The 22,688-nt window shown below is 33.0% G+C and overlaps 2 protein-coding genes across 7 annotated transcripts; both read left to right on the forward strand.

The window, feature by feature from the left end:
* The first annotated feature begins 8,183 nt into the window (after positions 1-8,183).
* Positions 8,184-20,135, forward strand: LOC114394555 (kinesin light chain 3-like). 6 transcript variants are annotated; one of them, XM_028356171.1, is made up of 19 exons: positions 8,990-9,088; positions 9,236-9,287; positions 9,485-9,566; positions 10,645-10,832; positions 10,938-11,042; positions 12,133-12,233; positions 12,886-12,964; positions 13,770-13,781; positions 13,940-14,005; positions 14,972-15,040; positions 15,158-15,214; positions 15,991-16,068; positions 16,891-16,988; positions 17,090-17,135; positions 17,243-17,370; positions 18,179-18,287; positions 18,419-18,481; positions 18,593-18,658; positions 19,717-20,135. In XM_028356171.1, exons 3-19 carry the CDS (start codon positions 9,530-9,532, stop codon positions 19,846-19,848), a joined length of 1,434 nt encoding a protein of 477 aa, XP_028211972.1. In that variant the 5' UTR covers positions 8,990-9,088; positions 9,236-9,287; positions 9,485-9,529; the 3' UTR covers positions 19,849-20,135. The 6 variants fall into 6 exon arrangements, with proteins under 6 accessions (XP_028211969.1, XP_028211970.1, XP_028211975.1 ...); XM_028356168.1 differs by lacking the exons at positions 9,236-9,287; positions 9,485-9,566 and adding an exon at positions 8,184-8,362; XM_028356169.1 differs by lacking the exons at positions 9,236-9,287; positions 9,485-9,566 and adding an exon at positions 8,185-8,362 and having other exon boundaries at positions 18,596-18,658.
* A 1,023-nt stretch (positions 20,136-21,158) lies between these two features.
* LOC114394557 lies at positions 21,159-21,983 on the forward strand. Its single transcript, XM_028356175.1, has one exon. The coding sequence runs from the start codon at positions 21,247-21,249 to the stop codon at positions 21,883-21,885; it is 639 nt and encodes a 212-aa protein (XP_028211976.1). The 5' UTR covers positions 21,159-21,246; the 3' UTR covers positions 21,886-21,983.
* Positions 21,984-22,688: the final 705 nt, after the last annotated feature.

Here is a 22,688-nt window from a genome sequence, read left to right on the forward strand (position 1 = left end):
TTTGTTGCTGTTGCTGTATTTCTCTCGTGGTATAATTTGATTTGTGAACATAAATTTACAGTTGAGAGATTACGAGATAAATGAGATAACGGTATAAAATTAACATTAAATATTATAGTGAATTGAAAAAGATAAATTTACAAAGGAAAATGTGAGACTGGCAACGCTTGTAACGGAAAAAAAAAATGTAAATAATATGCGTTTATGGTTTTGAATGATCACTATAAGTGCTATCAAATATTTGTTTCGTTTTTTTTATATAATTTAAATGCTGTCTAAATCATCTTATCATTATTTGAAGTGCTATCTAAGTTATTTTTTTAAGGAGAAAAAATAAAATAAGCATATTTATAAAAATTAACAAAAAATATTATAAGGATAAAAATAATAAAATACTAAATTATTAGGACTCAAAAGTTAAGCCTATAAATTATATTATATCAAAATTATAATAAATAAATATCTTTAAATATATAAATTATATTTTTGATTTACCATGAAGAAATTGAATTATAATATCAAGTTTTTTAGCCATTGATAATTTTTTTTAAAAAAACCCATCAAAATTCAATTTGAAATATAGATAAATTGAAAGACATACACGTGGTTAAAAATATTAAATATACAAATAAAATTATGGTAATTTGAGATGTTTTAGAATTTTTTTTACTATTTCTTGTGAAGGGTTTCTTTTGTTTATGTTTAATTTTTTTTAAAAAAAAAGTGGACAAAGATATTGGTCTCAATTGAAAATTTAATTATTGGCATAATTCTTTTTTTTTACCGTCGCCTAACAACAACAAAATATTACCGTTTCAAATCTGAAAAAAATGTACAAATTGTATCTATCAATTGCCATGTCTTTAATACCATTGTGACAAAGAATTTGTTTTAATGTTATGGCAATAACCACTATAAATATAGGTCTAATTTCTATCATTTTGTAACTAATTTTTAAATTCTATTTTTTTATTCTTATCTAGTCTCAATCTTCTTTATTCTATCTGAAATGGATTTCAATTAATTTACTTATCGACCATACTATAATTATATGCTAAACCAATCACTCCTTAACAATGAAAATTCTTAAAATCCATACTATTGTATGTATCCACGACCCCCAACAACTCCAACACATAGTATAGATCTCCTTCATCCAATGTGGAGCCACCTATTGGTGAAATTTCTCAAAATCCATAGTCTTTTATGTATCCATCGCCCCCAACCAACCCAAACTTGTTATAGGCCTTCTTTATCCAATGTTGAGCCCCCTAACAAGAAGTAGAATCACCAATCGATCTAGAAAATATTCAACTAAATGAAGGAGAAGAAAATTCAAGTCAGAAAAAATTCCATAAAACATTTTCAATAAAAGAGGACGTGATTCTCATCCGATTGTGGCTTAATGTGTCAAAGGATTCAATTATAAAATAGATTAATCATTATCCTGATACTAGGCAAGAATCAAGGAAGCGTATAGCAACGATGAAAAGTGCAGGGAGTTTACGGAAAAAGGAGTCACTCAATTGAAATCTCGATTGAACCAAATCCACCCGCTAGTTCAAAAGTTTGATGGTTGCTACAAACAAGTAGTTAATCATAGAAGAAGTGGGAGTTCAAAGAAAGATCTTATGACTAATGCACATATGATTTACTCGCAGGATACCGATAAAAAAATTGAAGTTGAACATGCCTGGTTGTTGTTGAAAGAGGAATGAAAATTCGATGCGGAATTTATGGGAAAGTCTTCAAAGAGAACCAATGTTTTTGCTTCAGGTGGTTACTCATTGTCTTTTAACCTAAATGCACCTAATGAAGTTGAAGAGTATGACACAACATCACCAATGTCTCGCTTAATAGGAGAAAGAGCATAAAAAAGGAGGCCAATGTTGTGACTATATTAGGCAAAAACATGGATTTTAAATAAATAGGCCAATGTTGTGTTTGTTATTTAATTTTAGTTGTCTAGGCTAATGTTGTGTTTGTTATTTAATTTTAGTTGTGTAGGTCATTGTTATATTTTTATTTTAAATTCAATTGTCGTGTAATATTTTTCATGGACCTCAGTTTCATTATGGAAAACTAGTTGTTGCAAAATTAGTCATTGGAAAACTAGTTGTTACAAGACTAACCGTTGAAAAATTAGCCATTACAAAAGTAGTCATTAGAAAACTAATCGTTATGAATCATGCTACATAAATTGTGTAATCTTTTCTAATTCTCATATCTTCTCATAAAAATCACATACTATTCTTCTTTGATTTCCAACACTTCAATTATGCATATAATGGATCCAAACATTGATTTAGATACGCTTTTAGATCAAATGGTAGATGAGGAACTTGAAGACAAGATCTAAGAATAAGTCATTAGGTTGATACTTGAGACCCAACAATAAGTCGATAACACTTGTAGGCATAGCTGAGAAGAAAAGTGGTACGTTGGAATCATGAGGAAGAACATGATCAATTGTTCAATGAGTATTTCTCTAAAAAATCTTGTATACGCAGAGATTTCGTTCTAAAGAAGGTTTCAGATGTGAATGCATGTGCTTCTTCGAGTTGTAAAGGCCTTCAACAATCATCATGAGTATTTTCAAACAAGGGTAGATGTAGCGCGTAGAAAAGAAAAGGCCTACCATCGTTGTAAAAATGCATTGTTGATCTTCATATATTGGCTTACGGCTCACTCATTGACGATGTGAGTGAGTATATTTGGATTGTTGAAACCACTACAGTGAAATGCTTACAGAGATTTGTATTAGGAATCTATGCAATACTTTGTGATGAGTACTTGAGGACGCTTAATAACAAAGACTACTACAAATAGGAGTGGGACGTGACTTTTCAGGTATGTTATGTTCCATTCATTATATGCACTAGGAATGAATTGTCTAGTGGTGTGGAAAGACCAATTTTATCAAGGTGATCATGCCAATCCAATAATCATTCTTGAAGTCGTGACATCACAAGACTTGTGAATTTGACATGCATTTTTTGACACTGCGTGTTCAAATAATGATATCAGTGTGCTAAATGCATCGAATGTGTTTAATGAAGTTTTGTGAGAACGTGTGTCTGCAATGCAATACATAGTGAATGAAACCCAATATGATATGAAATACTATCTAGCAGATGATATTTATTCAGACTTTGCAATATAATTTTATTAACATTACATATTTTCCATCGCTATGTATTTTTGTTGTTATTTTTAATGTCATTGTGTTTAATTATCTGTCATTATGTAAAATGTATTTCATCGTTATGTATTTCTTTTCAATGTTATGTAATTTTCATTGTTTCTTAATTGAATATTATTATGAATTGTGTATTGTTCATTATTTTAAACTTATTATAAAAAAATGAATAGAGTAAATTTTCATCAATTTATTAATATCTAATATTTTTACATAATAATTAAAAAATAAATTAATTATTTTATTTAAATCATAATTAAGTAAAAATAAAAAATAAGAAATTATGAATTTTTTATTGTTTCTTGAAGTTTCTTACTATTAGAAAAAATTGGATATGGATTTCTTAAGGATGATATGACATCGTGGGATCACACAATTTCTCAAAACTTGTGCTAAGAAATCTCATAAAAACTATTATTAAAGATACCCCAAGACCATCTTTATCGACCATGTGTCATATCTATTGAAATTTATTATATTTTTTTTTAGGTGCCATTAAATCATATTGCCTCTTAGAAGTATTAACTTGGGCCTGTCAAGTTGGACCAAGAAAACTTTCTTTCAATCTGGGGAGTTGCTACGTGCACCCAGCATTATTGCTGGGGCACCCAACAAACAGTGAAGTGGCGAAATTGCCCTTCAACAATTCCTCTTTTGGAAGAAGTTTTTCCAGAAAAAAACTTCTTCCGGAAGAAGAATTTGTAACTTCCGGAAGTACCCACAAACTACTTCCGGAAGAACGTCATCCGGAAGAACCTTCTTCCGGAAGTTACCTTTTTTTAAAAAAAAAATTATTTGGTAATAATTTACTTTTAATGGATAAACTAAATTATAAAATAATTAATATTATTATACATAAATAATTAAATAATTAGTGAACGTATGTAATGACGAAATAAGAATTTGCATTTTATAATAATAAGTAAAAATAAAATAATATTTAATGCGTATGTAATGACGATTTTGCCCTTGTGTAATTTTCTTTAAATTAACGCGTACACGCTTCTTTTTACTGCGCTTTCGCTTTCTTCTCTGCTTTGTTTCTTCCATTTTGGTTGCTTGCTGTTGTTTCGGTGGTCCCTTTTGCAGTTTCCATTGGTGGTCCCGTGAAGTATTTGGAGATTCGGTGGTCGCGTGTTTCGTATTTGAAGTTTTGTTAGTGGTTGTTCTTCCTATTTCGTCGGAGGTACGCTTTTATGAGTATTTTTTTTATTTTCCGGCTAGTTTTTAGGGAAGAAAAACAGTAAAAAAAGTGTATTCGAAAGAAATTTTAGGCACTGAGGCCCATTCCGGAAGAAGTGCTTCCGGAAAACTTCCGGAAGCACTTCTTCCGGAATGGGCCTCAGTGACTTCCGGAAGAAGGTCTTCCGGAATGTTAAATTATTAGCATAACATAACATAAAAACATGTTTAAATCATAATCGAACCTAACATATTAATAAACACAAAATTTACCTGAAGTAGCGTCAAGTACCCCGCAAGTTGTCGGGTGGTGGTCCTATAGCCTCATCTAACTGGTCATACATATGAACCAGCGCCGCAACCCCCCAAGCGTAACCACCACTATGAGCGAGGTCCCGGAAAGCGTCAAGGTGGACCACATGCATGTATGTTGCACTCTTATTAGCAAAAAGAGTGCAACCGACAAGGTGCAGCAGATAAGCGCGAGCTGCGACAATCCACCACCGGGCCTGACATCTGGTCTCATAAATGTCACGAACCCATCCTAATCGTACATATGCTCCACGTGTGAGTGCTGTCTCAGCTCTGGCCTCCTCCGCAGACACTTCCAGCAACTCCGTAAGCAAGAATCTGGCCTCCTCCGTAGAAAGAGCGTGGAAACTGTGCAAGGCGCCAGTGATGGACAAATGTAGGATGGACGACACATCATCCAATGTGATCGTCAGCTCTCCTACAAGAAGGTGGAAGGTGCTAGTCTCACTGTGCCACCTCTCCACAAATGCGGATATAAGTCCAGGATCGTCAGTAATAACTGAACAATCTATCAGTGGACTTAATCCTGTGGCAGCCACCAGGCCTTCAATCTCAGGCACTGGCCTCCCAATCAGTGTCACCTTCCTCTAATGTGACACTAGCTTCAAATCAGGACGTTTCTGATTTGAAGTACAAATTATACAATTATTAAAAAAAATTAATCATAAACAAATAAATAAACAATGACAAATAATTAACAAATTAAAATACCTGTCCACTCCACACGGCATGTGCAACATGCTCGGCAAATGATGTGAGCACTGACGGGTCACGTGGACCACCAGGGAATCCCTCTGCAGCATCATCACCATCTGACCCCTCACCACTATCAGCACCCTGTGCGTTCGCACGCATCTCAGGTGCCTCCGTAGGCTGCTCAGGGACATCATCAGTCATGTCAGCGACGTCCTCAGCCATATCACGTCCCTCCGTAGTCATCTGATGAGCGCGTAGCCTACGGGCTGAGGCAGTAGGCCTACGCCTCTCGGGAACATCGCCAGCATCCTCGTCAGCAGCTCTATCTCTGCCTACAACTCTACCTATGACACGACCTAAACCTCGTGTTCTGGCCATGATCTGTAAATCATGTCGAACACATATTTTTTTCGGTCAAAATATACACAATTTTCTTTATAAAAAAACAACTTTATTTATAAACAAATAAGACTAACTTAAATCAAATTATTTTCACACATACACAACCTAATTTTAAAAAAAAAATTAAACAACTTCATTTATATAAAAAAAACAACTAATGTAAAAAAAATTTATTAATAAACATGCACAACTTAATTTAAAAAAAAAAATTAAACAACTTCATTTATAAAAAAAAACACAACTAATATAAAAATAATTCATTACTAAACATCCACAACTTAATTTTAAAAAAAAATTAAACAACTTTATTTATAAAAAAAACACAACTAATGTAAAAAAAATTAATTAGTAAACATCCAACTCTTAATTTAAAAATAAAATAAGAAACTTCATTTCTAAAAAAAATACAACTAAATTACTTAGTAAACATCCACAAGTTAATTTTTTTTTAAAAAAATAAACAACTTCATTTATAAAAAAAAAAAACACAACTAATATAAAAATAATTCATTACTAAACATCCACAACTTAATTTTAAAAAAAAATTAAACAACTAATGTAAAAAAAATTATTTAGTAAACAACCACAATTTTTTTAGAAAATAAAATACTTCATTTATAATAAAAAAACTAATTAATTATAAAAAATTAGTATTTTTATAAAACTTCCAAAACACACAACTTTAATTATAAAAATAGACAACTTCATTTTTTAAGAAAAAACACTAATTTTAAAAAATAAACAATAAAAAAAACAAACACAACTATTTTTATAAAAAAAAATAATTTACAAATTAAAATTTAATAAAAATACACAATTTAAATTATAAAAAAAACATGACATCAAAAACTCAAACCTCATTTTTCATAAAATCTAAAAAATAAAATAACCAAAATAAATAAAATAATTCATTTAAAAAAAACAAAACAATTTCTGTTTAAAAAAATTTTAAAAAAAAAGCAAAAGAAAAAAAACAAAAAAACCACTTCCGGAAGAACCACCGGAAGAAGTGGTTCTTCCGGAAAGGTCTTCCGGAAATTTGAAAGTTCTTCCGTAGGAGCGCGTCTTCCGGAATTCTTCCGGATGAACCACTTCTTCCGGAAAGTTCCCGGAAGAGGTTTTCCGGGAGTCTTCCGAAAGAAGTGTTCTTCCGGAAGACGTTTGGTTACTTCCGGAAGAACACTTCTTCTGGAAACTTTCCGGAAAATGTTCTTCCGGAAGAACCCCTAACGGGTCTTCCGGAAGACTTCGTCGTCAGCCTTTTCCGTCATTTTTTCCGGCGTACTCTCGTCTTCTCTCCTCTCGTCTTCTACCCTAAGGTTAGTATCCTAAGGTTCCATTGCTATGCTAAGGTTCCATTGCTATCCTAAGGTTCCATTGCTATGCTAACAGTGATGCACATTACAAGCAAAGGGTAAGGGGAAGGGGAACTAACCTGTTCGCGGAGAAGAAGAAGAAAGCCTTGGCGCGCCTCGCGAAGAAGAAGCTTCACGGAGAAGAGAAGAAGAAGCAGGTTCCGGGAGAGAAGAAGAAGCTGTTCCGGGAGAGAAGAAGAAGCTGTTTGAAACAGTGTCTTCCGGAAATTACATTCGCGCTTTTTATAATTTTATTTTAAAGGGCAAAATGATAGTTTCAATAAATTGTTGGGTGCACCTAACAACTCCCTTCTAAAATTAAAAAAATAATTAATTTAAGAAATACTTTACTCTCTACAAATATTTTGCTGACACTAACACATAACAATTTATTACTGGGAAAGCCACAACAACTTACCAATCCAAATAAAAAAAATATCTAGTTTGTTTGTTTTTTGTTGAATGAGAATAATTAATCAAGCTTTTCCTTAAAAGTTACAAACTCATTATATTAAGAGTTTAAAGATGATATTCTGTTATTCAATAGTGAATTATTATTGAAATAAATTTTAAATTAATTGTTATGAAAACCTATAAACTTACCACACACATGTTGATATACTGACTTTCATCTCTTATATTATTTTTCAATAATAAAAAAATCGTTTGTGACCTCTCAAATATGAAATTAACTATCAAATAAGATAAATATTAAGAAAAAAATGCGTTTTAGTTCTTTTATTTTTGGTGAAATTTGGTTAAGGACTCAAGATCTTTTATACTTTGTTATTGATGAATTTGACCTTTAAACTTTAATTTTTTTGACAACTTAGGCTTCGAGTAAAATAAAATGAATAATAAGATTATTTTTTTTAAACAATTAGCTAAAAATTAACATATTAAAATTAAAATTACGTAATAAAGGAAAGTCAATCTGGTGGTACTAACAAAAAAAAAAATCTTGTTGATAACAAAACTAAATAAAATAAAATAAAATATTTTAGCCTTAAATAAAAAAGAAAAAAGAAAAAGCATTAAGCTTAAACCCACACCAAAACTCTTTGAACTCTGCAGCATCTACCCGATCTGTTTGCAATCTTCGGTGGAAAATAAAAGATGTCTCTGCGTGTGGCGGCAGTTAATTTGCTAAAAAAACTTCGCTTTCCTGCTTCCCATGTCTTCCCTGCTTCCACAGTAACCACAAATGCATTTTCCGGTACGCAAAACCATTTAAATTTTGATGACACCCCTTACATTCATTCAATTATTACTAGTCTCTTTTGGGTTTGTTTGTTTTTCACTTGTTTATTAAAATCTTATGATGATTGGGGTCACACCTTTTATTTTTATTTTTTTGAATTTTAGATGATGGATTGTGTATAAATGAGTGGCATATTATGCACAAGAAATAGTTGTGAAGGTTGCACTCTTATAGCATGATGATGTTAATTGCCAGGGAAAACTTGTGGCAAATCAAAATGGGAACTTTGGTACATGACATTGCATCTTTCTAGTTTATACTAATTCCTAAAAAGGAGTTCCCTTCTTTAGTGTCCATTCTGAGTCTGGTGTTTATTGGAATTGAAAATGGAACAGAAAATTGTTACTTCAGATTTCCCACAAAACACCTTGTACCCACTTCCCAATTTTAAGCAATGGAACTTTTTTTTGTCTCCCTTCGACATTGAAATTTCTATATATTTACAGGTTTTGCACCCATCATTGTTGACTTTTGCTCCATAGGCAGATTCGTGGTTGATTAATTGTGCATGGACAATGATTTTATTATCCTGCAAGGAAGATGATATTTACCTATTCTTACTTTCTTTTTATGTTATTCCAGGTAAACTCAAACTTTCCCGTTGGTATCAAGCTGGTGAACATGGTTGGAGGATAGATCTTAGGGATCCTTGTCTATGGATTGTTATATCTGGACATGTAGGTATGTTTTTTTTACCTCTCTTGAGCCATGTTTTCTAACAACTAGCATATAAACTGTTATATTTTCATTTAATCATTTTCAAATTGTAATGATACTACATCTGTAATTCTGTGATAATTGTTCCTGTTGTATTCCTATCTTTTGCAGCCATAAAAATCAATTTTATATTTGTTATGGAGAGAGCCCATCCATTTGATAGGTAGATAGTAAAGTTGAATCCGTTTCATTTTTAAATCTGGATCAAGGGGAAAGTTTCTGATATTTTTAAATGTTAATTCCTTAATCTTTTTTTTTCTTTGCCTTTATTTATTTATTGTTCTACTAGCTTCTATTTCATATGCTTATAGAACAATGCCACAGAAGTCTTAATCAGCTTCCTTTCCTATATTGTTAAAGAAAACTGGTTCACCCAAGACCAAAAAAGGTTAGGTTTGTAGGTGCATGTCCAAAGATAGGATCCGGCAGAACAACTCAAAAGGTAAAGAAGTATCGTTAATTTCTTCATAATTGTTCCAAGTTTGAAGTACCATTTGTACAAATAAGAATCCCTCCAATCACATGATTTCTTCTTCATATAGATAGATCCCATGATCCTAAACCGATCTTACCTGAGATCGGAAATCCCAAGTTTGTTCTAAAATTATGAAACATAAGTTTTTGGAATTGAATCTATAATCCAAATTTTTTTGAGTATGACGAAAGGATCTATGGAGAGATATATAGAAAGTTTATTTCTAATCGTAACTAAATCTTCCATTTTTTGTATAGTAGAGATTGAAGCAAAATAGCTAGGCTTCAAGCTTGAAGCATGGATAAAGCATGCGCTTACTCCTATGTTAACATTTGATTTAATTAAGATAGTAAGGACTGTGAGAATTGAAATCCTCTGACAACTCTTTGATACGGTGTAAAGGAAACAATTCACCCAAAACTTTTACGATGTTAAAGCATGGAGAGAATGGGTTTTTGAAGTTTGAGTAAACAACTTAAGTGCTTATTTAATAGAAGTTTATGATGTGAGCTTATTTAGATAAGCTTCACCATGAAGCCTAATGAAAAAAAGCTAATGATATAATGTTGGAATGAAGTTAATGTGAAATGTCTTGAGCCAAGTTATTAGGTGAAAACACAAATGTTTTGTATTGATGCCTCTAATGTGCACGCTGCCTTACTCAAGAGACCTTTTGGTTTACAATGCTTAGACCCACCTACCCTGTATTGAAGTCCATATTTTTATCAGAAGGTGGGTGCAACAAGGATTGAACTCTAGATCACTTGGTCATAGATTTTCTGATACCTTGTCTTGAGCCAATTATCCCAAAAGCTTAAGTGAAGACATGTGAATGATTATATTTGGACATCTCTAAGACTCTAACGACAAATTTTAAGGCCATGATCTACTTGATATGCGATTTAAATCATTTAACCTGATGAATATTTGTTGAGAACTTTATCCCATGGAAAACTATTTAATATTGTAGCACTCATTATCAACATTGAAAATTGTAAACATTATTCTCGTATAATTTAAATTGACTAATCTGATTTTTGTGCAGCAATGACATTAGGAATTAGTGCCAGCACTGTATTTGCTGAAGATGCAACAACTGAAGCATATCCTGATAATGACCCAGGGGGTGACTTAATTGGATTAAGAAAAATTGAGGATGGCTCTGTAGTATCAAACATACATACAGCAAAGTGGAGAGTCTTTACAGATAAAGCGAGAGAATTTTTTCTACAGGCATGCTGTTTCTTCATGTTTCTTATTTAGTTCTATTATACACCTCAACTAGTGGGAAAATTGTTGTTGTTGTTGACTATTTATTATTTGTCCATTTTCTGCCAGGGAAAACTAGATGAAGCTGAAAAACTCTTCCTTTCTGCTATAGAAGAAGCTAAAGAAGGTTTCGGCGAGAAAGATCCGCATGTTGCTTCTGCATGCAACAATCTGGTCATTTTACTTGCAGTTGATGATTGTTTCTTAATTTATTATATTTTCAATAAAGGAGTTTTATAGGAGAGAAAAAGGTAAGACTACAACTAGGGGAGACAAGGTTACCTCCTACTTAAAGAAACTAAAAGAAAAGAGATCTAGAGTGTTATTATTTATGTATGCAGTAAAGCTTTCCAAGCTCACTGCATATCCGACAGGATACTCTCCATGAAAGCAATAATCAGAGCATCTCATAATGGCTGAAAATACAATCTTCTACTTCTTGGAAACACTTCTCGAGTCTGTTCCTTTCTTTTCTTTTTCAAAACGTATTTTTAATCTTCTAGTTCTTTGGTGTGTGTTGGAGATCTCACATCGATTAGGATATAACCAAAATAATGTATATAAGTGAGGGACAAGCGATACCTAATGAGCTAGCTGGTCGAGTAAGACTCAAATTCAAATTCTAAAGTGGTTTCAAAGCCTATTCTAGCAAATTGTTGGACTCGTGTTAATGGGTCTAGGATAAGCTCTGATACCATTTTAGAATGTGAGTTTGGGCTTAACTCAACCCAAAAACAAGCTTATAGGGTGAGAATTGCCTCCCACTTATACACACACATACTTTATCTTGGCCTTATCTCTAGTCAATGTGGGACTTGGATTTTTCCCATTACACCCCTTCATGCCCAACACTATTGGGCTTGGTGGTTGGATGACATGGTAGGTGGCCCGTTTTAATGGATCTAGGATAGACTCTGATATCATATAGGAATTATTTACTGTGTAATGTTGTATTGTGTGTCACACATGCTATTCTGATTTATAATGAATCAATAGTACAATATAAGTAAACATAATAATGACTGTAATCCCTAATTATCAGCTGATATATTTCCCTATTTATTGTGATCAAATCATATCTTTAACCGGGGACAACCCTCACCTCATGAGTTAGCTTCTTGCAATGTTAGTCATCTTGTTTTCTTTTTTGTAAATCAGTTGAATTGGTTGATTATTCATGAACATGATGCTTTGTTCTTTAGGCTAGTTGAGAAAGTAAATAACTCTGATAATGCACAACTCATTTTGATTATTATTATTTCAGGCAGAATTGTACAGGGTCAAAAAGGCATTTGACAAAGCAGAACCATTGTATTTGGAAGCTATCAACATATTAGAGGAATCTTTTGGTCCTGATGATGTACGGTAGGGTGCAATTACTGTGCTACCATCATAAATAATGTTTCATCTACTTTCAATTGTATAAGTTTAGCATCATTACTAGGAACCAAAAATGTGTATACAATAAATGAATAGAAATGATATGATATAGAGCTTGCATAAATAAATATGAAAGTTTCATCTTACTCTCATTGCAACAAATAAATGAAAACACTGCATTAAGCTTTGTGGAATTAGGAAACTCATCAAGATTTCCTCTGTCTGCTCTAAAGATCAGACAACAACAGCAACAACAAAGCCTTGTCCTACTAGTTGGATACATGAATCACACGGCGAAAGATCAACTTGCTGACATTTTCACAAAATTCGGACCTAGCATAAAATATATATTTGATAAATTGAATGCATAGGATATAATATTTGGTATAATTAAGGAATATTAGGAAAATCCTTCCTCTTTCCATTATTTCTCTAGATATATTGATTCTAATTCCTAAATTTATGGGATTGATTCTCTAAACCCTGTTTATAAATATGGTATTGTTATCATGGAATAAACACAACATTCCTTATTTAGGGTAAAAATGTATTTAAACTATATATGTGTGTGTGTAGCCTTTAGTATGATGAATTTAATTGGGCCTGGTGGCTTCAATTTGAACCTTTTATCATGCAGGGTTGGGGTCGCTGTTCACAACCTTGGGCAGTTTTACCTTGGACAGCGGAAGTTGGAAGAAGCTCGTGTTAGCTATGAGGTAACTTGTTGAATTCAACAATCTTGGTTTTGGTGATGTGTTCCCCGCCCCCCCCCCCCCCCCCATTATTGCATAGAGGATAACTTTATTCAACAATTCTAATTAATCCCTGTCAGCTTTACCCTACACATATAACTGTCCTGTACTTTCAACTATGGCAATTAAACCCCACAAATTACGTTTCAGGGACACTTTGTAATCTGGTTCCTTGGGGCATTACTTTCTTTAGGAAAACACCATTGCCATTACCAACCATGCAATGTTTTTCTACACCAAATTGATAAGATCTAAGCCTCACTGTTTCTTGGGTCCACAACAAACTTCACAACTGAACACATGGTCTCTTCTCTTCTCTCCTACTTGTGGCTAAAGAGAATCTCTTAATGAAGACAAAAGTTAGATAAAAGCCCTTAATAAGTTGGATAAAAACCCTTAATAAGTATTAAGTTAATAAGTTCTACACGAAAAGGTCCTGAATAAGGGTTAAATGATCACCTAAAGAAATGAAAAAGCACTCTTTGAATTTTCTAAGCAGTTGGGAATCTTTTGAATGTGGATGTCTTTGACCATTACTCATTCTATTTTTTGCGTCATTATGTAATGAACCAAATTTCATCATTTCTGGATCCTGAATGTTGGTATTTTTGTTTGTTCATTTTTGGTTATTCCCCTTTTCCTCTCTCACATGTAATCTGTTTGTGACACTGACATGGTTTCATATTGTAGTTACTAGTTAGTCTTATTCCTTATGTTCTTTCAGTTCTAGTGACCACTTTTCTCCTTTTATTTTTTGTTTTTTTGACAGCGTGCTTTGAAGGTATGGATGACCTCTTATTGTTATCAGGGAGAGACAATTATTTTTTTCTGTATATCACTTTGTATTTCATTGTTATTTCTTGTCGTCATTTCTGTGGTTGATGATTGAGGCCGTATGTTGTCTTGATTTTTAGTATGTGATAATGACTATTTATTCAGATAAAAAGGCGTGTTCTGGGGTATGGCCATTCAGAATGTTCAGATACAATGTATCATCTAGGAGTGGTAATTATTTGTCCTTTTACACTACTATTTTTTATTCTTGTTTGTTCTGTTTGTTAAAGTTGTCTAATGTGTCAAAATTAAAAACGAAGGGTAGTGTTTGGTTTATTTTTTGTTGATATGCTTCTACACTAACAATTAAAAAAATCACACCTTCTTTGTTTACTATTTTCAATAATTTGCAAAGGAAATAGTGAAAACAACATAATTTGTTTTCACTATTTTCTTTATATCTTGGAAACTGGAAATGAAATGAAACATAGTGGCATTTTTTTCACCACCAAGTGATTGAAAAATTATGAGTTGAAGATAGAAACAGTTTTTGATAGATGGAGCATGATGCATGAGAGTCACTCACTACTATTTTCACATGACTTAGACATGCTATTGCTACCACAACTGTTTCCCCCAAAAAATGAGTGAAAATGTGGATGGGAGACAGCTTATTTGTTTTAGAGTGTAGGGGAGAAGAGAGATACAACTTCGTTTTAGATATTTGAAGTACCTCCTCTTTCATAAAGGCATAAAGCTATGGGGGTACTTTTGTGCGTTAAGCTTGACATACATGTAATTTTAGGTTTGCTTTTCTTTATTTTGACGTGACAGAGTATTTCTATTCCATCCTCTGATTTCTACTTTGTGTTCTTTGAATAAATTTCTTTTACAAAAAAAAGTGAATTAAGGTTATGCCTGAAGCACTGAAATAACAAAGTGTCTTTTACATATATTCGTTCAGTCTGTGCTATGAAGCTATGTTCCATAATAACTCTGTAGTCATTAAAAAATCTGAGATTTAAAAGGATAACTTGTAATTTCTCTGGGATAGAATAATTTTTCTCTTTGATGCTTACTAGGGGGTTTGGTCAGAATGTAATTGCTTCATCGGTGACTAATTTTTCTCTTTGATGCTTCTTGGAAGTTGGAATTTTTGCTCAACTGAGGATTTTATTCTACAATAATTGTGTTCAGGTCCTGTATCTTCAAGGAAAAGAAAGGGATGCTGAGGCCTTTATTAAGGACTCTATAAGGATGCTAGAGGTACGTGGACCTTCTATTTGTAACTTAAATTTCCCCCCACAGTGGGGTTGGTAGTAATTATTATTATTATTCGTTGTTGTTGTTGTTGTTGTTAAGCTAATTTGTTTATGAATGTAGGAAGGTGGGGAAGGGGAGTCTTTTATATGCATTAGAAGACTACGATACCTCTCACAGGTGGCCTTTTAATCCTTTTTCCTACCGGATCTTTGTTGATAGATAATCTATGATTAGATAAAAACCTTTACACTTAATGTTAATAGAAACTTATGCTATCTCATGGGAATTGAGAGTTTGGGTCAGTTATAATAGTTATTGGTAGAAAGTTGGAGCAATCATTTATTATCAGAGTATGTGTAGTAATAGATGTCATTAGCAGTTATGTATTATTATAATATGTTCATTAGGAACTATTGTGTTGACAGTTTATGGCAGAAAGTTAGGAGCAGTTGCATATTATTTAAATGTGTTATGGTGTAAATAGAATGATACATGTGTTTGTCTTGCTATTTGGACAGAGAACTAATCTCTGTAAGTGGACATCAAATACTGCAGCATTCTGTTCCATTAGTGTTCTATCAATATCTATAGGTATAGAAAGGGCACCTAAAACCTATGTCACACAACCCATATATACTTGAGTGGTCGTATAGTGTTACATATAAGTGCTCAGGCACAAACTAGACATTAGACAAATAAAAGTTATTCTCTCCTCCTGACAGCTTTTAACTTTGGGAAGAGTTGGTTCTTGGCATCGTATTTAATTTTTTTTACCAATTGGTAAGGAATTTGATATTCCTTTCATTCTTCATAATTTAATTATGAATTCCAGCTTAAGCTAAAAATGAGTTTGTGCGTTGTCCACCCTCAGTGGGTCTGTTCCAACATTTCTGTTTATTAATTTTTCATCCTAACTTTCTTAATATTATCAAGTTATTGCTATATTCTTTTAGATATATATGAATTCACAACAATTTGCTGAAGCTGAGTTGGTCCAGAGAAAGATCCTGCATGTTGTGGAATTGTCAAAGGTTCTTTTTGTTAACTTCTTTGTCTTTTGCTTTTAATTGACTTTCTTGTTATGGTGATGCATGCATATTTTATAAATTTATAAATACTGGGTAAGTGGATTTTATTTTTATTTTTTGAAAAAAGTGGTTAAGTGAAAGAAACTTCTGCTTAATGAAATTATTCTCACTTGTCAAATACAATTATTTAGTTAGTTGCATCTTATTTGCTGCTTTTTCTGCCACTTTTAGTGTTGTGCCATTGTCATGGTTTAGGGATATAGGGATGGCCTAGGCAAGTTGGTTTCTTTTCCTGTTTCTTATTGTCACTTCATTGATGCATTGAGCAGGCCCATAGATATGGTGGTTGAGCACTATTCTTTTCTGTTCTTAAGTTTAGTTTTGATAGAATGCTGTTTCTATTCTTGCTGAATAACAATTAAAGTCTTTAAGTTATTCTTATGTAGATAGACATTTTTGTTATTAGCATATTTAATTTGTTTGATCAAATAACAGTACAGTGATAATATATAAATGGGCTGTAATTTTTGAACAAGTTAGAAGTTGGATTTCTTACAAAACAATCATGATTTGATAATTCATAAAACCATTTTTATTACTTGACAATCTTGGAAAGTAGTATGACTGGCACTAATGACAGATTGATATTTTATGATGTTCCCTGGCAGGCATTTTTTAATCTTCCTTTTCCATTTGCTACTTTCTGTTTTCATTTAGAATTAGTTGTGTTAATCTTACTCAATGAAATTAGAAAATGTTGCAAGAACAGTTATGTCTCAAATCTGTTGTCATCGTCAAAAACATGATGCATTTGGTGTAATACAGGGATGGAATTCCTTGGACACTGTTATTGCAGCTGAATCTTTGGCTCTGACCCTGCAAGCATCTGGCAATACAAAAGATTCAAAAGAGTTTCTTGAAAGGTTATTACAATACTTGAAACCTGGGAAATTTTTATTTTATTTTCGCTTCAATTAATTTTTATTTCATTCAAATGAAATCCTCACTTTTTTTTTCCTTGCAGATGTCTTAATGTCCGGAAGGACTTACTTCCTGGTGACCATATTCAGGTATGTTCTTTGACAGGGATTTTGGTAGTTCCCACTTCCTATTCTATTTAGATTTCAAATTCCATAAAATTGATGGCAAAGCTGATGTTTTCTTTATCCATGGTCAGATAGGTGCAAACTTACTTCATCTAGCAAGAGTGGCAATGCTTGATTGCAGTCAACATAAAAAGTTGGATGTTTCTAGAGCTAAAGCTGAGCTTGATATGGCAAAGAATCATTTGCATAATTCCATAAGGTTCGTATTAGTTTGACATGCCTATCTCTTTCACAACTACTTCTGAATATCAGAACTCAATCAATTTGTCATATGTTTGTTTCTTTTTCCAGTCGAAATTGTTCTTTCTTTTTACAATGCAGTTTTTCTCAGAGTTATTTCTGTGCCCATGCCTTGTGGGCAGGTGGAATTTGATGTCATACATACAAATGCTCAATCTTATCATTTACAGCATTTAGATTGGGTTGATAAAGAAAGGATAAAACATGTTTATTTAGTTCTGAAATAGATTTATTTTATTATTCCTTTTTTAGCATGATTTATATTAACGAATGTGAAGGAGCATTCGACTGATAGACCATGCAGATAAATTAAAAGACCTCATTTGAAAGTGAGAAAACTGGAAGAACAATCAGCTACCACAGTGATGCATTATGCTTAATGAGTACTAAAAAAGAATTCAATGTGCAATCTCCTTGGACCTGCTTCGGTTAATTTTTGGCTGAAACTTGTTGAGCCTGTAACTTGATGATCCTTATTAAATTATATTTGCTGAAGAAAACTTTTGTGCTTTAGTTTCCTCCAATACTAAAGGATTGCACAAGTAATTTCTTGATTAAGAATTGGATTGTTCTTATATTTAATTTTTAATTATAAACATTAGTATAATTTGAACTATTATATTTTTAAGGATAATGTTTGGTTTAAGGTCTAGGCCTTTGCTTGGCTTGCCCAGCAATTACTAGCCATCTCCCGAAAGTTCATGAACATGTTATAAGTCTGTAGAATGAAGCACATTTATGACAGGCCATTTCTTGTTCCATCTCAGGATTTCATGTCAATGTTTAGAGAAGGTATTGAAACAAAAGGACAAGTTAAAGAAATTCAGTAAGCCTGGAGATTCTAGAAAGGAAGGCCAAGTAGCACTGGCCATATTGGTTAGTTCCCCACCCCCCTCCCGGGTTTATTACTCTCCTCTTATGCAAGTATATTAAAACAGAATTGTGATTTGTACTCTTCTGTGAATAAAAATTATTTCTTTATTAAAATAGAAATGTAATTTTTACAGTTGCAATCACTCAATACATTGTCATCAGTGGAGTTAGATAAGCAAGAATTGCAGGAGATTCAGGTCAGTTTACAAGCCTTAATGGCAGTGCAACTAGGTTCAAGTCTCAGAGAAATGAGAAAACTGCAAATATTAAATTTATACTTGGTTAAGTGTTACTTTTATTTTGTAAAGCAGGAAAAAGATATTAACCTTGAGGCTCGGGAGGCACTTCTTCAATGCATTTCTGCTTACAAGGAGGTAAACGTTTTTGTGTGATGATTTTTCTTGGGAGCTATGCATACTCTATTTTTTTCTAGCGAATTATTCCTCATAGGTAATTAATGTAGTGTTATGGAATACTATTTAGTAATAGAACGTTATTTCAAGTCAAAAGTTTATATTTTTTTCTTCGAAGGAAAGCATTTATATATACTTGCATCAAGATTGTACATTTTATTTTTAAGCCAGAACAGAAGTTACGGTGAGTGCCATAATTTATTTATGATCTCATATAGCAATGCCTGCAAGATGTTTTTTGTTTTAAAAAAAATGTTATAGAAAGCAAGTTTTATCATATGCAGTGGACCAATGTTCTGTTGATGGTTCCATTTCTGCTAAAAAAAGGTGTAAATAGTCTATACATTGATAATGTAAAAAAAAATTACACTGTCATCTAATAACAATTTATTATGTAGAGTAAGTTTGTTGACTTTTTACAATAGTTATCTTCAAAGTCATCCTTACCATGTTTTTGATTAGTTAACAATGTAAATTTTTTCAAATTGTGCATAGAAATTAAACTCAAATACTTGGATGTGTGCATAACATTAGCTTCTACAAATACAATGGTCCAAATATTGGGGATCATGAATGGTCCACAAATCAGGGTTGTCCATTTTATATTACAAAATATTTGTTTTAATTAGTCAATATAAAATGAACGACTCTGATCAATATACTATCCATGGTCCCTAATATTTTGAGAGCATTGATGTTTTTACCAAAACGTATACAAATTTGTTGCTTTATGAATTACTTGTAGCATGTAAACATCACCTAATATTTCTGGCACGTATCTCATTTCCTCACTTGCATTTCGGGCTATTCATTCCCCTAATTTAAAAGACTTGAATTATGCATGTTAGTGCTAATTAATAGTAGTAGTTATTACACTTGGATTGTAGAGATCATACAGATGACGTTGCATTAGCGAATCATTACATTTAGAATTTGAAAGTAAGGGAGTGAACATCTTCCGTGCACGTATTTCCCATGTGATTTTGGAAATTTATTACAACTTCACTCTTCCTTTGCAGTTTGTACATAAGAGGTCAATTGCTGATACCCCTGAAATAAAGAAAGAATATCTTTCATGTTTAAAGCGCGCTCAAAATTTGTTTGGTCATAAAGTTGATGAAGAGCTAAGCAATCAAAATGATTTCCGATAGCTGTATCAAACACCTTGACTGGATTTCCCCCCCTATGGAGGGGTGTTTACTTGAAGGGATATTTTTGTTGATAAAGAAAATAATTTAAAAGGGAAATTCTTGCTCAGAAGAAATAAATGAACCAAGCTTGATAACTAAAGTCAATTGCCACTGGCCATGGCATCAAAATTATTGTTAAACCATACTTCGTGTGGTTATTAATTACATTACCTTGATATTGGATTGTTGTATGCTCAGTATTATTCTTTGATGTCACTTCAATTGTTACTATTTTTTTTTGTAGTTAATTGTTACTAATTCCCCCTAATCTTGTTCAAGAAATAATGTTTTACCGTGCTGGGAAAAGTGTAGTGCTAAATTTCTCGTGATTGAGCCATTATAATTTCATTATTGTTGGGAGGAAAAAAGGGTTTACGAAAATCCAAATATAAAAATGCCTTTATTGTCAGCAAAGTAAGAATATGAGACTAAGTATCCATTTGGTTTTATAAGCATTATTAATTTCACCGATTGTAACACATTCTAGTGTAGTTAATCTGAACATATTTTGTCAAAATTTGGGTTAGTACAAGTGGTTAAAGAACTGAAATAAACTTTCACCTTTCCTAGGGGTGTGGGTTTGAATTTTCCTGATATCATTTTTCTCACTTGGTGGATAATCCTTATCAGAGAAATCCCCTGACACTTAGGGACTAATTGAGTAGTTGTAATTGGGTGAAACTGCTTGTGGTTCGAGTCTGTGTAATAATCTTCTATGTGGGTCTCTATAGCTCTAACATGTCATTGCTGTCTTGTCCAATAGTATTAGCAACTTGTGTAGTGGACTTCTGCTGGCAGCTCCAGCATCAACATGTTATTTTGTCCGGCTCATTGTATTGGGAGTGCCTTCCTGTTTTATCATTATTCTCTACCAAAAATGTGAACATACTTTCTAATCAAATCAAATAATTTAAAGTAAATTTATCAAATTTATTTTTGTAAAAAAAATTAAGCCAACGGATACAATAATAGTGAGAAAGATGCAGCTCACAAGCTCTCTCTAATCAGCAAAAGAGAGATTACGATGAAAGCATAAAGTAAAGAGAGTACTGATTGTGAACTTTTGATAAACCGCCACAGTCCACACTGTAGTGGGGCATATGAAAACAACACAGTTTTGAAGTGGTGTCTGACTCTGAAGCTGAAAGCCTCACAAAATGTTGGAGAATAATCCTCTTTTGGTGTAGACAAGCCAGAAAAATACATTGCCAAAGGCCAAACCAGTTTCTCACAAGAGCCAAACTACCACACATCTTTAAACTTCTAGTAGGTCCCATTAATACCCATATTTTCATTAAATGATGTTATTAAATTCTGACACCACCATTGTGATTTGTGAACCCCTCAAAAAGGTTACACATGCCATTTCTCACACGTGAAGTTCTCAACCACAACATATTGCATTGCATGGTGGAACATAAATTTTCCAAACACATTCACATTATCCAAAAAAAGAAGTGGTCTTATCTCATGTCACCCAAGTTCTCCTATCTGAACTCTCTAGTTGAGAGAAAGAAGCCTCAAGAAACCACAGATGAATTGGCCATTGTGAAAGCAGCTGCATGGGCATGGTACCAACATGGTTCAGGCTCTGAAGGAAAGGCTAAGAGTGAGTTTGATGTCACAAGAACTCAACGTATGGCCAGGCCTTCACGTTACAAGTTAGAAGCTATGAGAATGGCTAAGGAAGCACCCTCAAATTCAATTCACACCAATTATAAACCTCTTCTTGATACATATGAAGTTCAATGCATTTCAAGGCAATTGGACAGGCTTATTGTAGAGTCTGGCCACAACAAACTTGGCAACAGCATCAATGCAAATAATAATGATGGTAAGGATAATGCTAATAGAAGGATGAAGAATAAGAAGGGGATGAGTAAAGGGGGTAATTTGGTGGGTAGCACTGCTTTGTCAGCCAAATGTGTACCAGTGGTTAATCTGACCAAGTGTCTGCCAAGGGCCAATCGTGATCTATTTTCCATCACTAGGTTTTAGTATGGTGATTGGCATGTCTAATATCTCAAATGCATGTACTCGTCAGTGCTACTATAGAATATATTTTTTTTAACAAATACATGAGAATTTTGCGCTAAGCTTATGTATGTTGATAAAATGAGTTTTGTTGAAGATTTACGTGTATTTTTGTGAAACATTTGAGAATGAAAATGTTAATACAAGAAAAAAAAAAGTTTTAATTTGTAGGTTGATGGATAAGAATCAAAGGAGTCGGTGTAATTAAATGAGTTTTGGTGAATGGTAGCTTGTCAAAAGGCCTTTTTGAACCCAGTCATGTGATTTCTGGGACTGCTAACCTAACCTCCCATGTAGCCATGTAGGGCATATTATAACTGAAAGATATTTGATATTAATCTTTACCTCAGTGTACTGAAAGTACGTGAATTCAATGCAGTGTCAGATGTTTCCTTCCTCTCAAAGTACAAATTAGTACATTAACAATTGTTCAAGATGAAAAATAGTCCTAAGTTAATCGCTATTAGATTCATCGCTCTGCACAAATGTGATGGCTACTTGTTCAGTTCAAGTTTTGAATTCTATCATTAGTTGCCACTTGTTGTGCTAATGATCAGAGGAGATAGCTGAACATGAGTTCCAGCGGCGAAGAGCGGTAGTTCGAATAGTAGTTTTTGGCTGGAATAAGCTTTGAAACAGAGAGAATGAAAGTGATCCTTTCTTAGAAGTGTAATAGTGTTCGTTAAGTTAGTCTTTTGATTCCACTCGAGACCCTTTTATATATGTTAACTTCAGCTTCTTCTATTGAATTTGGGTCATGACATCTC

This window comes from Glycine soja, chromosome 18 (genome assembly GCF_004193775.1).
Source record: "Glycine soja cultivar W05 chromosome 18, ASM419377v2, whole genome shotgun sequence".
Taxonomy (NCBI): domain Eukaryota; kingdom Viridiplantae; phylum Streptophyta; class Magnoliopsida; order Fabales; family Fabaceae; genus Glycine; species Glycine soja.

Coding starts and splice junctions, on each gene's coding strand:
- LOC114394557 (XM_028356175.1), top strand. CDS start 21,247: ATGCCATTTCTCACACGTGAAGTTCTCAACCACAACATATTGCATTGC.
- LOC114394555 (XM_028356168.1), top strand. CDS start 8,263: ATGTCTCTGCGTGTGGCGGCAGTTAATTTGCTAAAAAAACTTCGCTTT. Junction 11,043..12,132: donor CTTCTGCATGCAACAATCTG/GTCATTTTACTT, acceptor TTATTATTTCAG/GCAGAATTGTACAGGGTCAA. Junction 17,136..17,242: donor TTCCTGGTGACCATATTCAG/GTATGTTCTTTG, acceptor ATCCATGGTCAG/ATAGGTGCAAACTTACTTCA.